Source organism: Lithobates pipiens, unplaced genomic scaffold (genome assembly GCF_037356315.1).
Source record: "Lithobates pipiens isolate NorthernLeopardFrog02 unplaced genomic scaffold, aLitPip1_a1.2 Scaffold_8, whole genome shotgun sequence".
Classification (NCBI taxonomy): domain Eukaryota; kingdom Metazoa; phylum Chordata; class Amphibia; order Anura; family Ranidae; genus Lithobates; species Lithobates pipiens.
Window position 1 is genome coordinate 654173666 of NW_027507903.1, and position 18690 is coordinate 654192355.

An 18690-nucleotide genomic window follows, 5' to 3' on the forward strand; every position below is an offset into this window, starting at 1 on the left:
TCGGCCAAAACCCACTCATCGGAATAAAACTGGCAGGCGAAACTGAACTTACTTAGCAACGAATGCAAAGTCTTCAACTGTACCTCACGCTGTCCCTGGGCCTCCCACACCCCCTTCTATAGTACCTCCAACTTGGTCACCAGCAGATGACCCTCTGTAACCCCTGAAACAATCACAATGCCAAAACAAAATAGTACAATATCCCTCATCGGCCCCCTGTGTTTGGCAGCCGATGGCACTAATGAACCTACCTGCAATGTGCTGCAATGTATAATCGCACGCACACACCGGAGGAAGGCGGCCCAACACACAAAAACGTCCAAGCAACATCTATCCAGCAGCCAAAGCTCTCTGAATAAACTGGAAGCAAGTGGAACACGGATTCCTAGTTTGCCATAGGCGTCCCTTTTCTGTCCCACCTAACCCACCTTATAGCTGTGTACCTGAAGTATCGGACACAGTGCACCGCATCAAATTATGACAGAACTCTTTTTTTTTTTTATATTTGACAGATAAGTGGGGAAATGAGGCGAAACTTGTTTGGTTCCTTCTCAGGCACCACCCCCGCTGTAGACACCATTAAAGACCCCAGAGGCAAGCAGCCTCGCCATTTTCTTATCCGGGTATCTACTTATGAAAGTCTGTAACCTTTTCACCCCCTTCCAAAAGTCATCCCTTGTGTGACTAGGCTCGTCTGTACATTGTCCTCACGTGAAGCCACAATACAATGGATCGGTCCCCCCACCCCTTTAACACTCGTGTTTAACGTCAAAAAACACCGAACTGACAGGAGCTCACATTGCACTGCCAACACACCCCCCTTTCTTTTCGACCGACCGACCAGAGGGGGGTATACCTCCCAGAAGGAACTGCTTCGGGGGCCTCTACTACTACAGAAACCGCATCCAGAGGCCACTATCCTTTGATCCCCACGAAGAGACGGCCATAACGACCTGCGCGGTCTAAACTGCTCATCATCCCGTAGCCAATCAGATCCCCCTTTTTAACATGTGCACCTACCAATGGCCCACATATAACAGAACAACGCCGAACCATGTTTGGGTTCTTCCCCCCCATGACAATCGCATAATGGTGACTGCCTTCTGCAAAAGCAATCGGTACCTCCTCTTACCTTCATCCTTTTCCCCTTAATCTTCCTGCTTGACCCTATACACTTAAAATTTAAATTCCCCCCCCCCTTTTTTAAAGGGGGCCATAACGAGAAGATCTCCACACACTTGCCTTTTCAAATCATATCCCGGACCTCCTATTTAATTGTGTTCCCAGGGGACCCTCAAAGCACATGTACATCTCCCATTTTTTTTTTTTTTTGCATCTGCAATCCTTACCTCCATCCTACCATCTGACAACCCCACCGCTGCACCACTGTCCCCAAACTGGCAGGCGCACCGCACTTGTGGGCCAGCATCCACCACCTGTTCCCAGCGGAGCAACTGCCGCCGACATTGCACCCCCCTTTCCAACCCCCCAACAAATCCTGCAATGCAACTTAAATGAAAAACATTTAGACATTATTTGACTTACTGGGCTGACTGGAACCATAACTGGCTCGCATCCCTGTGGCTCCTCCCCGCACACTGACAGCTTTCCTACCGACCTGTTGTCCTAGACCAGGACCGGTGGTGTCATCAGCCCCCCAGGCAACGAGGTCCTGGGGGACGTGGAGTCCCTCCGTTGTAGTCTCCCCCAAAGCTCCGCCTCCTGCCATGGTTCCACACATGCCCTCACATACGGTGACCTGGAAAGTTAACCTCGACCTTCCACCGCCATCTTATGCCATCCCGCGCCGCTCGTATAGGCCACGCCCACCCATGGAGTTCCACCTCTTTTTAAAAAAAAAAGCCAGACGGACATACTAATAAGTCTACCTCACCGAGCCTTCCTCCCCGCGCAGCGATGCAGGCAGAGGAGGTAGTAGTCCTGCGATTCACAGGCGGGGAAGCAGCACCATAACGGCCCATGGCCCCGCCCACTGAGTTGGGCTGGTGGCGTGGAGTCCGCCCAGACCCTGCTCAGGCAGATGGCTGGCTATGCTGGCGGACCAGATTGTTCCCCCCCAGAGGGCTCCTCGCTCACCTCCCAGCCTCGATCCGCTCACCTGGTCATCCGAGTGACATCTCAGCCATGTTGGACGAGCAGAGCAAAAAACTGCCTCCTCCTTTCTTTCTCCACAACTTTCTGTTCCCCAGCACAGTCCCACCTCCTCCTTATACTTGGACTTTACTCACTGTCTCCTCCCCTCTTATCTCTTCATATTAACCCATGCATTGTTTCCCTTAAACACACGGTCATGCCCGGCCCTGCACTACTTTTTCTTTTCTGTCTTTTCCGTTCCGGGCCTCACTGGAGCAGACAGTTTAAAATTTCACTGTTCGCTGACGACATTATCCTAACCCTGGCAAAACCTATAATCTCCCTCCCAAATCTCCATGCAGAACTAGACTGCTATGGGTCCCTCTCGGGATACAGAGGGCTAAATCGGAGGCCCTTCCAATTAATATCCCCGAAGCGAAAACTACACACCTACAGACCAATTTCTCCCATCACTGGAAACATGCTTCCTTGAATATCTGGGAATACACATCACCCCAAAATTCACCACTCTATACCAGGAAAACTTCCCCCTTCTTCCACTTGATCAGAACCATGCTTCTGCAGTGTAAAAAGCACCATATCTCCCTCCTAGGCCGGATCATCGTTAAGATGATCCTCCCGAAGATACTATACCTTTTCGAAACACTACCTATCTTGGTCCCCTACAAACACCTGAGAAAACTCCAATTTGGACTTACTTAAATTTATCTGGAACCACACTACATGCAGGCGGCCTTATATAGTGTGGGGCATGTACTAAACCACCTTAGACATAATTGGCCAAAGCCACCCTTTGCTTTGGCCAATCATGGCTCTCCATTTTTTCAGCGCTGTAATTGGCCAAAGCATGCGGGTCATAGTGCATGCTTGGCCAGTCATCAGCCAGCAATGTACTGGCGCAAACGGTCCATAATGTTCGCAATTTGACAAACGCTCGAACAGCCGATGTTCGAGTCGAACATGTGTTTGACTCAACCTTGAAGCTCATCCCTAGTGGCTGTGGGGCAGTTCTTGTGCTAGCCACTGTTACCAGCTTGAACTGCACTGATGGGACTCACCACCAAGTCACCAAGTGTTACTGCAGTGCTGGACGCTGGTGCTTGCCAGTTCACCAAAAGGATGAGCGACACTAGTACTGGCTCTCTGCTCCATACAGGGCCAGTACAAGGAAGGGGCATGTGCCCTGGGGCGGTACCATTTGCTATAAGAGGGGGGCGAAGCCTGCAGGTGAAGTTCTGCCATGGCTGCCGTCCTTCAGTGTGTACAGGTCACCTACATCAGCACCCAGTGGCACTGCACAAATTGTGTGTGCGGAGTGCATGCGCTCCTGCATCCTCCCTTCTCTCAGCATTACTGTTTTCTTTAATGTCTCCTACTGTGTCACTGTTTACTCCCCTCCCCTACGGAGGAGTCTTGTAGTCCCCGCCAGCGGCGTGACGTCACTCATGGCCGAAGGCGAGGTGGGAGGACTCAGAGGAGTGCAGGGAGCTGTGTTGGACTCGGCGCTGTGACCTAGAGGAGCCGAGGAGCTGCTGCCTGACTCTAGCTGGAAGGAAGCTAAGCTAGAAGATTTGGATTGCAGCGTGACAGACAGTGTCCCCACTGAACTCGTGTAAAAGTAAGCACTAAACAAACAGATTAATAAATGGCTGGATTGGGGGAGGGGAGGAGGCTGAGGCGAGGTTAATGACCACCACTGCTGCTTAATTTATGCTGTGACAGATGGAGAAGTGTGTGGTGCGTACAGTGTGTGCGTACCTCTCCTGCATGGATTGTGGCTGGAAGAGGAGAGCTGCCTTGTAGTGGAAGTGTGCTGTGTGTGCGGTGTACTGTGATGTACAGGTTGGCATAGCTGTATGACAGGTGGGAGTATATGTAATGCAGCATGGACAGGGGTCAGCAAGGTGTCCCCACACAGACACTGGTCCGTGTGCGGTCCTTGTAATGTCCACTGACGCCACTGACTTTTTAAAACATTTTTATAAGGCTTCTTTCACACTGGGGTGGCGGGTCCCACAGTATAATGGGGCAATAGGATGGGGAATTTTTTAAGGGGCAATTTTGATGGTGGCAGTATGATGGGACAGTTTTTGTGGGGGCAATAGGATGGGGCAATTTTGATGGTTGCAGTATAATGGGGCAATTTGATGGTGGCAGTATAATGGTGCAATTTTGATGGGGGCAATATGATGGGGCAATTTTGATGGAGGGAAATTTTGATGGTGGCAGTATAATGGGGCAATTTTGATGGGGGAACTTTGAATGGGGCAATTTGATAGGGCAATTTGATGGTGCAATTTTGATGGCGCCAGTATTATGGGGCAATTTTGAAGGTGGTAGTATTATGGGGAAATTTTGATGGGGGCAATTTTGATGGTGTCAGTATGATGAGGCAATTTTGATGGGGGTAGTATAATGGGGCAATATCATGGGGCAATTTTGATATGGGTAATATTATGGGGCAATTTTGATGGGGCAATATGATGGGGAAATTATGGTGGTGGCAGTATAATGGGGCAATTGGATGGTGGCAGTGTAATGGGGCAATTTCATGGGGAAATTTGATAGGGCAGTTTTGATGAGGGCAATATTATGGGACAATTTTGATGGGGGCAGTATAATGGGACAATTTTGATGGGGGCAGTTGGATGGGGTAATTTTGGTGGTGGCAGTATAATAGGGCAATATAATGGGGCAATTTTGATGGGGCAATTTTGATGGGGGCAGTTTTTATGGGCCAATATGATGGGATAATGTTGATGGGGGTAATATGATGGGGTAATTTTAGTGGTGGCAGTATAATGGGGCAATTTGATGGTGGCAGTATAATGGGACAATTTCATGGGGAAATTTGATAGGGCAGTTTTGATGGAGCAATACGATGGGGAAACTTTGATGGGGACTATTTGATGGGGCAGGTTTGATGGAGCAATTTTGATGTTAGCAATAGGATGGGAAGGTTTTTATGGGGCAATTTTGATGGTGGCAGTATGATGGGGAAATTTTTGGGGGTCATTTTAAGGAGGTAATTTGATGGGGGCAATAGGATGGGGAAGTTTTGATGGGGCAATTTTCATGGTGGCAATAGGATGGGGGCAATTTTAAGGAGGTAATTTGATGGGGGCAATAGGATGGAGAAGTTTTAATGGGGAAATTTTGATTGTGGCAATTTTGATGGTGGCAGTATAATGGGGCAATTTTGACGGGGGCAATATGATGGGACAGTTTTGATGGGGAAAATGGGATGGAGAAGTTTTGATGGGGCTATAGTAGGGATATGAAATTAGTGGACCTCCAGCTGTTGCAGAACTACAACTCCCATGAAGCATAGCAAGACTGACAGCCACAAGCATTACTCCCAGAGGCAGAGGCATGATGGGACTTGTAGTTTTGCAACAGCTGGAGGTACGTTAATTGCATATCCCTGGGCTATAGGATGGGGCAATTATGATGGGGCAATAGGATGAGGCAGTTTTGATGGGGCAATTTTGGTGGTGGTAGTATAATGGGGCAAATTGATAGGACAGTTTTGATGGGGGAATTTTGATGGGCAATTTTTATGGGGGCAATAAGATGGGGCAGTTTTGATGGTGGCAGTATGATGGGACAATTTTTATGGGGGCAGTAGGATGGGGCATCTTTGATGGGGCATTTTTGATGAGGGCATTATGAAGGGGGAAATTTTGATAGGGGGAAATCGGATGGAGCAGTTTTATGGGGAAATTTTGGTGGTGGCAGTATAATGGGTCAATTTTGATGGGGGCAAGATTTATGAGGGCAATTTTGATGGTGGCAGTATAATGGGGCAATTTTAATGGTGGTAGTATGATGGGGCAGCTTCTGCAAAAGGTAATTTTTAAACAATGCTAATTGTAAATGATATCCCTCTTTCTATGCAGATATATAGTAATAAAATCTCATGTGTGTGTGTGTGTGTGTGTGTGTGTGTGTATATATATATATATATATTTATATATATATATATATATATATATATATATATATATATATATATACATAGAAACAAAGGGATTATAATTTACAATTATCATCTTTTATGAAGCAATTTCCTTTTGCAAGAGATTTTTGTATTTCTAGATTTATGTAAATGTAGATAAACTTCCAACTTCCTGGAGGGGGAGGGGAGGTTTCCATAGCTAAGGGGTGGGAACTTCCTCTGACACTGCTGTTGCTATGAAAACCCAACCTACAACCTATTACACGGCTCGTGCTGCTCTGAGCATGTGCGAGATCTGGAGGTGCATGCTGGGTAACCATGGAATACAGGAAGAGATACAGTCTGGGGCTTACAAAAGTAAGAAATCAATGCTGCAAAAATACAAAGTGGACCTTGGATTATAGCGTACCTTTACTAGAATACATGAATCATGAGGATTATAGGGGGATATTTATCTACAAAGTAACATTTCTCCGGAGCACCACTTTATATATACAAGTGCATTAAAGGTCCCCCTTAGGGGTATTTATTTGTTTCTAACAAGTTTTTGGATGTGGCACTACTGAGAGGAAATCCTCACCGACTCCATTTCTACAATTACCTGGATAAAGTTGTTAGTTTTCTGTATAAAGTGTATTAATACCAATTCATTATTCTGCAGCACATTGTTCCAGCACTGAGGTTGTGGTAGTAGCAGACATATATTGTATGTAGTATTTGCTTTGTATTATCAGTTTTGTTGTGTAATTATTATTTGGAAGTATCAGGATCAGGTGATTAGGTGTTTGTTACATAGTTACACAGCCGTATAGTAACACTGGGGTTGTGGTAACACTTACCTCTGTCTGCAGGTAGGTTGTCTGTCTGTGTAATATAGAGCAGAGCTACACTAGTTTTGTTAGGATCCTCAATTTATGGATGTGGGTGGAGTTTAGCCATCAGCCAATCAACCCCGGGGGGTGTCCCCTGCCCAGCCCACAAGCCGGTCCTGTGTCTGAAGGAACCAGAGATAAATGGGTCATGAATGGTTCTGATGGATGAGGATTGGATTTCCAACGCCGGCATGTCAGTCTGATCCCAACAAGACCAATCAGTGCTTGTCTGTGTGATCAGACCCCATAGAACCATTCTGGGGGTTTCTCCTGGATTCTATCCTCACGACACATACAATGCTATATGTACATGTACCCCAACATGTCTACAATCAGGAGGAATTATTTCCATCTCTCTGCAACTCATATTTTATTTTGTATGAGAGATAAAATAGATTCCTCTGATCTCCGATATAAATCAATGTCTGGCAGACAGTTCGGGGTCTTCTCACTGTATCGGCCTCGTCCTCTGCTGGGCTTGTAGATGAAATGACTAGGACTTCTCTTTGAGGTTCAGTGAGGTGACACTTTTATAACTACAAGGATGGGAGGATTTTATTAGCATCTAGGGGTCACTTCTGGTCTAGAGACTCGCTCTGTCCTTCCAGATTCTAATTGAGGACCATCTGAATGAAGAGAATATGGAGTCCTGTGCATCTTGTGGTCTGTTTCAGGTCTGAATTTAGCACACAATTTTGTCTGAAATTGAACCTGAAACGGTGAATGGAGATGCACCGGACACCCTGCCGTGAGCCGCGGTTAACTCCAGTGTGACCCCAGTCAAAGTCTGATCTCTGATAGTCAGTGGAGGAGGAGGGGATGAAAGCCAATAACAGCGAGTGATCTGAAGGACTATGATGGGAACTCCCAGTGTAACCGGCCAATCAGAAGTCTGTCTTTGTATAACTTTCATCTAGGTGACATGTCTGGGTCCCTCACATAGAAGATTTATACCAGAATCCTGCAGAATATTATATCATTTATAGGATAATTCTCACCTCAGGCTCTGCAGAGTACAGCCAGGATCTCTGAGCCCCTCACATAGAAGTTTTATTCCAGAGTCTTCCAGATTATTATCTGATAATTCCAGTTTGGTGAGGTTTCGATTATTGATAAGAATGGATCGGAGATCATCACACCCGGAGGAAGTCACATCACACCCAATCAACCTACAGAGACAAATCCAGACACAAGATATTATAAGATGAATATGAGGAATTATTCCCATTTAGTGAAAAGTAACATAACATCACTAGAGCGGAATATCAGGATATACAGAATGTTATACAGAGGAAAGATCTTGTTATTAGGGAAGCTGATAAAGGTGAAGCTGTTGTAGTACTTATGTATACGCAGTATAAAGAGGGGGCGCTGTGACAGCCCAGTCACCCCCTTATGTACTTGGTTATTAAGCAGGACCTCACACAGTGTCTCATACAGGGGCTTCTGAAATTGATAGAGAAAAGGAAAGGATCTGGGGGGTTTATGAAATAAAACAGCAGAATTTCTGATGGTGGATACCACAGTGACCCCAATATTTCATCACCTTCCTAAAGTCCACCAATCAGGAGTTACCATTGAAGGTCACTGGATTGTGGCAGGAATAGGATCCCTTATAGAGAATGTAGGGGGAGGGGTGGATATACATTTTCATCCTTTAGTGCTGAGACTTCTGGGATATATTAGAGATACAAGTACTATATTGGTGGATATTCCACATTTACAATGGGATTCTGCATTCTCATGGGGGAGACTTCACATTAAAGCACTTTATTCTTCCATCCCCCATTCTTTAGTGTCTCCAGTAAATCAGATATCATCTCCATAGATATAGATCATATACTAGGATGTTACAGGAATTATTACAGAGGATGTAAAGGATGAATATTTTTTAACTTAACCATTTCAGCCCTGGAAGGATTTACCCCCTTAATGACCAGAGCACTTTTTACAATTTGGCACTGTGCTGCTTTATCTGGTAATTGTGCGGTCATGCAATGCTGTACACAAACAACATTTGTGTCCCTTTTTCCCACGAACAGAGCTTTATTTTGGTGGTATTTTATCACCTCTGGGACTTTTATTTTTTGCAATATAAATGAAAAAAGACCGAAAATGTTGAAAAATAATTATATTTCTATTTTTTTGTTATAAAAAAAATTCAATAAACTCAATTTTACTCATACATTTAGGCCAAAATGTATTCAGCCACATGTCTTGTTTAAAAAATAATAAGCGTCTATTTATTGATTTATGCAAAAGTTATATTATCTACAAACTAGGGTACATTTACTGGAATTTATGCAGCTTTTAGTTTATTACTGCTTATCTCATTTCTTGAGGTGCTAAAATGACAGGGCGGTACAAACCCCCCAAATTATCCCATTTTTGAAAAGTAGACACCCTAAAGAATTTGCTGAGAGGCATGTTGAGCCCATTGAATATTTTATTTTTTTGTCACAAGTGATTGAAAAATTACAAAAGAAAAAAAAAATACACACAGTTGTCACTAAATGATATATTGCTCACACATGACATGGTTATATGTGGAATTACACCCCAGAATACATTCTGCTTCTTCTCCTGAGGGGATACCTCATGTATGAGACTTTGGGAGCCTAGCCGTGTACAGGACCCCGAAAACCAATCACCTCCTTCGAGATTTCTAAGGGTGTAAAAATAGGATTTTTGTACTCACCGTAAAATCCTTTTCTCTGTAATTCACCGACCGACACAGCTCCTCTCTAACTAAATGGGACGTCCCCAAGCAGTGCCAAACAAAGGGTGGGAAAAAAACAGCATAAAAACTTATCCACCATGGCAAGTGGGAACTAGTGAACCTAAACCCACAAAAAAACAGCAGTGTACAGAGAAAAACACTGCCATAACCAGGTCTTCTCAACAGGAGAGATCCCCAACACCGCAACCTTTATGCGGAAGTAATACAACAGTGCAGTAACAAAAGTACTGCATTTTAATCGAAAAAACAGGAAAAAAATTAAAATGCAACTACACGCCTGCCTGCAAGACTTTGCGGCCAAAACAGGCATCAGCCGACGCACTGACATCTACCTTGTAGAACTTGGTAAACGTATGGACAGATGACCAGATCGCCGCTTAAACACACCTGAGTGACAGACGCTTGGTGTCGGAAGGCCCACGACGTTCCGATCGCTCTGGTAGAGTGGGCCGTGACTGGAAAGGGGGGAACCTGCCCCTTCAAGGCATAGGTTTGGACTACAATCTGTCTGATCCACCTAGAAATGGTGGCCGACGAGACCGCCATTCCCTTCTTTGGACCAGCCACCGAAACAAACAGTGAGTCTGATTTCCGAAAGGGAGCTGTGGCAGACAAGTACATCCTCAAAGCCCTAACCACATCAAGAGCGTGAAGGGCCACCTCTTTGGGGTGCTTCGGCTTAGGACACAACAATGGCAATACAATGTCCTCATTGATATGAAAAGCCGACACCACCTTCGGTAGAAAGGACGGTTATAGACGCAACACCACCTTATCTCTGTGGATGACCAGATAAGGCGACTTGCATGACAAGGCCGCCAATTCCAAAACCCTTCTGGCCGATGTGATGGCCACTAGAAAAAACACTTTTTGTGAAAGGGTCAACAAGGGAATCTCCCTGATATTCTCAAATGGCGGCTTCTGAAGCGCCAACACCAGGTTCAAATTCCACGAAGGTAAAGGAGGATGCACCGGAGGGACTACATGCCACACCCCCTTAGCGAACTGGCCAATGCCCCTCTGAAAAGCATCTTGGTAAATTGGATTCTGGAAGTCCCAGGCCTCATCTGCCTTTCTTGCCTCCTGCAATCCTCCTCAGGCCAGTCCAGGAAAGTCCGGATACACCCCGGTCTACTCCATCTGCTTTGCAGCTACTTCCTGTTTCTTGTGTAAGTGTCTATCCCAGCCGGGATGCCTGGTTCCTTCTCCCAGGAGTTCTTGATCGGTTTGTGAACCATCCAGCTCTGAGGTCCCTGAACCCTCAGGCATTCCGGTTAGGTTCCTGCTCTACAGTGCTGGGGTCTCTGAACCCCCAGGCCTTCAAGCCTGTTCCTTGAGGTTACATTGGGCTGTTATCCTGGACCTAGTTTCTTGCCATCTCCCCCCAGGAAGCATGTGACCTCAGTATATATGTATGTCCCGCCCCTGCCTATACAAATTAATGATTGGGCCAGGGCCATATACACTGCCTGCTCTTTAGTCCCTGACCTGCCTCCTTTCCAGAACATTTCCCTGGAGAAGCAAGGGAGGTCTTCCAGGGTGAAATACAGGTGGTCACACCCCCCTCTATTCTACTTCTCCTCAACAAACCAAATCAACGACCATGCCTAAACAAAAGAAAGTGTAAAGCACTGGCAATTTCACCTAACATCTACCTATTAGCATCCACCTAAATGTGGTGGGCACTACATATACAAATACCCCTGATGAAAGGACTTTGAACCTGAAACACATTGGGTACAGGATAGCTTTCCCTGAAGAGCAGCTGCCCTGCAAAGACTCATAAGCGCCCATCTGTTCCTGCTAACCTGTCTGCTAATGCCACTCACCTTACTCTTCCACTCTCGTTCCAGGTTCCATGAAGAACAATCTCAGTCAACGCTATCATTGACTCCGGAGCATGCAGCTGCTTCATTGACCTAACTTTTGCCACTCAGCAACTTATCCCCCTCCAACAAAAGATGCAAGGACTTTCTGTCTACTTGGCTGATGGCTCTTGTATTAAGTCAGGACAGGTAACCCAGGAGACACCTCCATTACCTGTTATCTCCACCTAACATAAGGAACTACTGAGCCTAAATGCCATCTCCTCCCGATTGTTCCCTGTCATCTTGGGCCTACCCTGGCTTCAGGCCCATAATCCCCAGATCAACTGGATATCTGGAGAAGTCATATTCTTGTCAGCCTACTGCCAAAGACATTGGGTATCAAAGCCCCCTGATCCATCAGCCACATTGTTATGTATGATCAAAACATACTCCAAATTTATTGATGTCTTCCGCAAATGAGGGGCAGACACACTTCCCTCATCGTCCATATGACTTGCCGATTGTGCTGCTCCCTAGGGCTGAGATCCCCTTTGAGCACATTTTTCCACTGGCAGAAAGGGAGCAGGAGGCCTTGAAGGAATACATCAACAAAAACCTTGAACAGGGGTTTATCTGCCCTTTTACCTTGCTTGCAGTTGCTCTCCTTGGATCCCTGACTTCTGGCCTGGCTATTACCCGATCTGGTTAATGAACTTTGGACTGGCTGACTACCCGATCTGGCTACTGGACACTGGCTATGCTTGACTACGTTTCTTTCTATTTACATTTTTATTAATAAACAAGTCTGTTTCATGGTTCCTGACAGTATGCGAAGGCCATGAATTCAGAAGATACAGTCAATCCACTTGTTGGTAATATTTTTTCCAGATTGGATGAGCAAGATCACCGCATGAATCAGTTTGTCTTGGCATTACAAACACTCCTAAATCGCACGGCTCACCTGGAATCCCCCACGGTGGCTGCTCCGGTACAACCTGAGTCGCAGGCCATCCCTGCTGCTGTGCCAGTCTCTGTGCAGGCACTTGCCTCGAGTATTACATCTATAAGAGGTATGTCTGGTTCTGCTCCCCTTCCCCAGCGATTTGGAGGCGATCCAGTTCATTGCAGAGTGTTTCTCAATCAGGTTGAGATATACTTCAAAATGCTGCCCCAGGCGTTTCCCACGGACAGAAGCAAAGTAGGTTTTGTGATATCTTTGCTTTCTGAGAGAGCCTTGGCCTGGGCTAACCCTCTATGGCAGATGCAAAAACCTGTTGTCTTTAGTTACCCTCAGTTTGTTGGCTCCATTAAAAGGGCTTTTGACATTCCCGCACGCTCCGCTTCTGCTGCCAAGTGCCTCATGTCCATCAAACAGAGTACGAGAACTGTTGCCGACTACGCCATTGAATTCCGTACTCTGGCAGCAAAGGTTGCTTGGAACAATGAGGCCCTCGTGGCTGCTTTTTCTCATGGTCTCTCGGATTCCATCAAGGATGAGATAGCAGCCCGAGATATACCCACTGAGCTGGAGAGCTTGATCCCGTTTGCCATCCTTATTGACTCCAGACTCAGAAAGACTTTCTCTTAAAGAGCGCTTGCGGAAGCCTCCTGTAGGTTTGCCTCTGAGCTTTGTAGTCCCACCCATGCCTCCCTCACCTCCCATGCCTCCTGGTACTGAGTTGGCCACTGAAGATGAACCCATGCACCTGGGCTTCAGGCGTCTCTCTGTGGATGAGAGAGCCTTTAGGAGGAGGGAGAGATTGTGCCTTTATTGTGGCCAGGCAGGTCACTTTTTGAAGTCTTGTCCTACCCGTCCAGGGAACGCGCGAACCTCAAGGTCCTGTCATGGACAGACCTTAGGTGGCGTTGTTTCATCCCCAGTTATTCAGAAGGATAAGCCCCTGGTTTAGGTCACCCTTTCTTGGGCTGAGTCATCCATCGAGATACAGGCTCTAATCGACTCTGGGGCTGCAGGCCTGTTCATTGATGCTGCATTTGTTTTGCAGCACTCGATTTTGCTGCAGCTCCGTGACACTCCACTTGTTTGAGGGTAGAATGCCAATTTCATGCATTTGAAGAATGTGTCATAGTCTGCCCTGAGTTCCTGCCACAATTCCTCATGGCAGAAAGTAAGGCTTTCTAGTAATTGGGTGGAAGTAGTAATGTGATTTTTGTGTTGAGCCTCTAAATCAGCAATGGATTTATTGAGCTGCGATATGCGCTTTGTTGTTTTTTTTTCCTTTCTCTAGATGCAATTTGGATGAGGGTTCCTCTAGTGAATGCCTTATATGCACGCCATGTTGTCAAGGGAGAGCATTCTCCATTGTCATTGAATTGGAAATATTCTCTGAGTTTCCCTTCTACCTCATCCCTAATCTTGGGGTGCGATAGGAGGAAAGTGTTGTTGCGCCACAGCAGTTTGTGAGATGTTTTGCTCATATCCACAACATTGATAGTTACTGGTGCATGGTCTGACCATGTGATGTTGTGGATATCAGCATTTCAGACTTTCTATAGAGTACACATGCCTGTAAGAATAAAATCTATTCTGCATTAACTACTATGCACCGTGAAGTAGTACATGTAGTCCCGCTCGGTGGCTCTCAGGCATCACCAAGGATCAAAGAGTCTTTCTTCATGGCACAAAGATCCTAAAGATGGCCTCTGTCTGTGGGCCGCTGAGTTGAGCTCTCCATTCAAGATCATATTAAAATCCCCACACATAATTCGATTACCCTTTTGCATTGTTTTAGCTAGCTTAAAGACTTTACAAATACATTTCATTGACTTTACATTAGGTGCATATAAGTTCACCAGTGTGTAGATGACCTGGTCTATTTCTGCAACCAGTATGATAAAGTGTCCTTGTGGGTCAATATGGTCCTGCAATAAAGAAAATGTTAGAGTTTCCCGAAAAGTAATTAAAACTCCATGTTTTTGGAAGTATTGTTGGATGTAAAGATCTGTGGAAATTTTACGTGTGAGCACTTTGGGGGTTTCATGCTAGATAAATGCATCTCACATAGAATATCACATTTTAAGACCAGTGCCATTTTCCATAATGCTCTTCTTTTGACTGTTCAAGCCTCTAACATTGTATGACATTAGTTTAAGTTCCATTCAAGTGGTAGTACATGCTTTATCGTCACCTAGTGGTAAAAATTGGTATGAAAAGTTGTTAATGTTTTGTATGACATGTGTATGACCAGAGATAAGTCCTCCATTATAACCATCAAGAAACCAAAAGAAACAAGAAAAAAAAAAAACTGGATTGTTCAGTAACTTAAAACAGTTAAGCAGTACTTGCCAAAAAATCAGGTTATGGGAAACATCACCTTAATGAGGTTGGGGAAAGAACAGTACTTAAATCAGCCAAAGAGCGGGTGACAGGGCGTTCCAATGCAAATGCATATTATTAGACTAGAGGGCACAGAGGGTTCAGTGGTTCTGAGTTGTGTGGTAGGCTTGTGGGTGATCCTGCAGGACTACAGACATGAGCAGTTCAGTTACCCTGCCAGTTTTTACGATTATTAGTGCGTCTGTCCTGGAGGAGCTCAGGGGATGCAGGGTTGCCATTCTCAGGGAGGAGAATGGCGACCCTTTTGTCAGGAGTTCCAAGCTCTCTCCAGTGAATTGATCGAATGCAATTTATTATGCATATCCACCAGCAGTTTGGCCAGAAAGCCCCACTTGTAGAGAATTTTGTGGTTACGCAAAATTTTGGTGATAATTCCGCACCATCAGTGTAGCTTTAGACAAGTCGGGATAGAGTGCAATTACAGTGAAAGGGTCTGGGATTTCAGGATGCTGTCTAGTGTATCGCATCAGTTGGTCTTTAACATGATAAAAGTGGATCCTTGCAATGAAGTCCCTGGGGATCTGGTCAGGCAGGAATGATTTAGGTTTAGGTTTAGGCAGTCTGTGAGCCCTGTCTATTATGTCAGATGGTCCCAAGGATGGAAGGGCTGTTGTCATAAGCTTTTGCAAATAAGCAGAAAGGTCAGCTGGTTTAATCAATTCAGAGTTCCCTCTGAATTTAACATTGTTCCTGTGAGCCCTGTCTTCAATATCCGCCATTTTAAGAGGAATGGCTTTGAGCTCCTCTTCCACATCAAAGTGAGCATCTACCAGCTCATTATATGGAGTGATTTCTTCCATCTTCTGCTCCACATATTCTAACCTGTTGCTGCTCTTTCATTTCTCCATGTGGAATGCATAAAGGCTGCCATATCATGTTAGATGGCCCCCACAGTTTTTGCAGCATCTCCTTCATAGTTGTGTCTATAATGGGCTGCCCTGAGGTGGGGAATGCATCAAGGTGCTGACCATATGTGGAGGATTCCCCCCATGTTTTCCCCTCCATTCCCTGCATCATCCAGAGCCTCTTCTTCCTCCCCAAGCCTCCTTTTTTATTTGACCGGGCTGTTAAAGAGAGAGGATTGCAGTGGATGGTCTTTCTGTTGTCACTCCGAGCACGCTGGCTGCGGATGAGGATGAGTGGCTCTTCAGTCGCAATAACCAGGTCTTACAGGAGGCAGTGACGAAGACCCAGGCTGACAGCAAAAAGACTTTTGATAAAAGGAGGAGAAGAGAGGAACTGAATCTGCAGTTGGGCAACCAGGTATGACATTCCACAACCAACCTCAGGATGGCATGTCCATCAAGAAAGTTGCCACCCAAGTTCATAGGATCATTCCCAATAAAGAGGAAACAAAATGAGGTATTGTATGAACTATCTTTACCTGACTCATTGAAAATCCATCCTGTGTTCCACATCTCACTGTTAAAATTTGCAGTATCCGATCCCTTCCCTGACAGAGGGTCTAGGCCACCAGAACCTGTTCTTATTGATGGTAGTGAGTAGTTAGAAGTAGAGGCCATTCTAGATTGTAGGAGAAGGCACAAACAAGTACAATACCTAATAAAGTGGAAAGGGTACGGTCCAGAAGATTATTATATAGAGGTACCATGGAGGACATCCGGAAAATGCCTCTCATGCAGCTGGCTCACTGCATTTGCATTGGGAAGTTGGACTACAGCACTGTCTGGAAACAGAAGGGCTGTGATGATCTCTTCTTGGAATTTTAGGAAGGATCACGTTCATCCTGATGCTTTGTATAGCACATAAGCGTTCAGCAGAGCCAGTTGAAATAAATATACAGACACTTTATTGTACCTGCGTCTGGTCATAGGGCAATTAATTACAATGGCATCATCTGGTCCTTGAAGTCCACCCCTCCCATGTTAAGGTTGTATTCATGGACACAGAGGGGCTTCTCAACAACACCAGTCCCTGTTGGAATTTGGACTGTTGTATCTGCATAAATGGAGGACAGAACAAAAACATTCTGTGTGTCCCTCCAGTTTACTGCAAGTGTTTATTACACTTCAAGCAGGCTCTCTCCCCATCTAAGGGGCCGAATTTTGTGGAGCCGATGATATTCAGGATCACCCCAAGGATGACAGAGTTCATTGTCGTTGAAGTGCATAAACCACAAGATTTGCTTGTATCTAGCCCTGGCCATAGAAGCAGAGAACATGGCATATGGTGAATTGGGTCAGTGGACCAATATGACCCCAACTCACACTTTTTAGTAATGCCTATGACGAGGGATAGGTCCAGAAAAGTCTTAAATTCGGGAACCGTAATAGGTTTCCAGACACATTCTCTGGCAAGGGTCAAATGAGGATTTGTGGTGATAAATTGACCAGCATATAAATTGCTTTGGTCCACAATAGAGCTCTACAGATCTTCTGTAAAAAACAGCAAATAAAAGGCAAGGGTAAGGATGAGCTCAAACATCGAGTGTTCGACCATTCTCCGAACAATATGGGGCGTTCGCGGGAAATTTGAGTGCCGCGGAACACCCCATAATGCACTGCAAATTAGGAGTCCCTAGAATTATTCAACCACAGTATCAGTTACATGCTGCTGGAGGATGCGCAGCAATTTGAAGGCTTTGATAATGGTTCCCAGGTGGAGGAAGGGAGTAATGTGAGCCTAGAGAGAGTGGGTGCCAGAGAAAGACAAGAAACTGGCAGTCGTGTTTCCCAAGCTGCATTGTACTGCCAAGTTTACGCCAGAGATGAGGAGGGAGGGGATCATGACATCACTGACGTACTTGGGTGCCTGATAGAAGAGAGGAGCAAAGTGAGGTGGAGGAGGTACAACTCCAACAAAGCAGGATGTCCTCTAGGGGCAGCTTAAGGGCAGCCATCCTATTGCATCATACAGCAGAGCTTCACAGGTGCAGGGCTCTGCTGGCTCCTCGTTAACTTTTAAAAGTTCCTTGGTGTGGGCCTTTTTCGACATGTGTGCAGCAGAGTGTACCGTTGCTGTTTGCAACCTATGTCTGAAGCAGATCAAGCATGGTCAGAACAGTAGCCACTTGGGCACCACATTCTTGACCAGACATACGATGACCTGCCTTGCAGTCCATTGGCAGCAGCACCTGAAAGACCCACATCATAGAAGATGGCATACTTCTCCTTGCTCCTCATCTGGGATCTCAAACCCTACTATACCTCCAGTCCTCTCATAAACTTGCACTGAGAGGAATGAAGGTATAGCAATAGGTGTCACAAGTACTTTCAGCCAATCTGCTAGCAATACACCATAGTTGATTTCAGCAGGCAAATTTCCCTACCCCAGATGCTGAACCATAAAAAGAAATTTGGTCTCAGCCATCCACATACTCAGCGTCTAAATGCTAGCTTTGCCAAAATTGCTAGCACTGCAACTGCTGCCTTTTTATCTGGTTGTGAGGGCTTATCTAGGTTGGAGTCCATGGTGCAGAGATGTACACTCACCCTTGCAAATACACACAGCCCACGGTAACAAAGAGATGAGCTACCTGGGCTGTGAATCTGTGCACGGGAGCTCGACAGGAAAAGCCAAGGGATTGTCGAAGTAAAGCCGTTGTCCAGGATTCCAGAAGTCAGCATAAAGTCTTGGAACAATGTAACTTTGAACACAGGTACCTTTGGTGACAAGAGACAATGAACTGACCCAGCCCGCAGATTGAGACATTGTTTTATACCCAGCTAATTAGGTAACCTGCCACAGCTGATCCAAGAGTGACAGGTACAAACAGAATTGCCCACAATAATTTATGCAAAACTAGGCATGGCTGGAAAGCAGGCAGAATAGAACTGAGGTGTGGCTCAGAGGTAAAGAAACAGGAGCAAGAACAGTCA

At 45.6% G+C, this 18690-nt stretch overlaps 1 protein-coding gene across 2 annotated transcripts in view; it reads right to left on the bottom strand.

The window, feature by feature from the left end:
• LOC143961722 (NACHT, LRR and PYD domains-containing protein 12-like) overlaps positions 1-18690 on the bottom strand; it is a 164480-nt gene that overhangs the window by 68681 nt on the left and 77109 nt on the right. For both annotated transcript variants that reach the window (XM_077471051.1, XM_077471052.1), the window contains exon 7: positions 7944-8114. In XM_077471051.1, coding sequence (XP_077327177.1) covers positions 7944-8114 — 171 coding nt within the window. The remainder of the gene's footprint in view (positions 1-7943; positions 8115-18690) is intronic.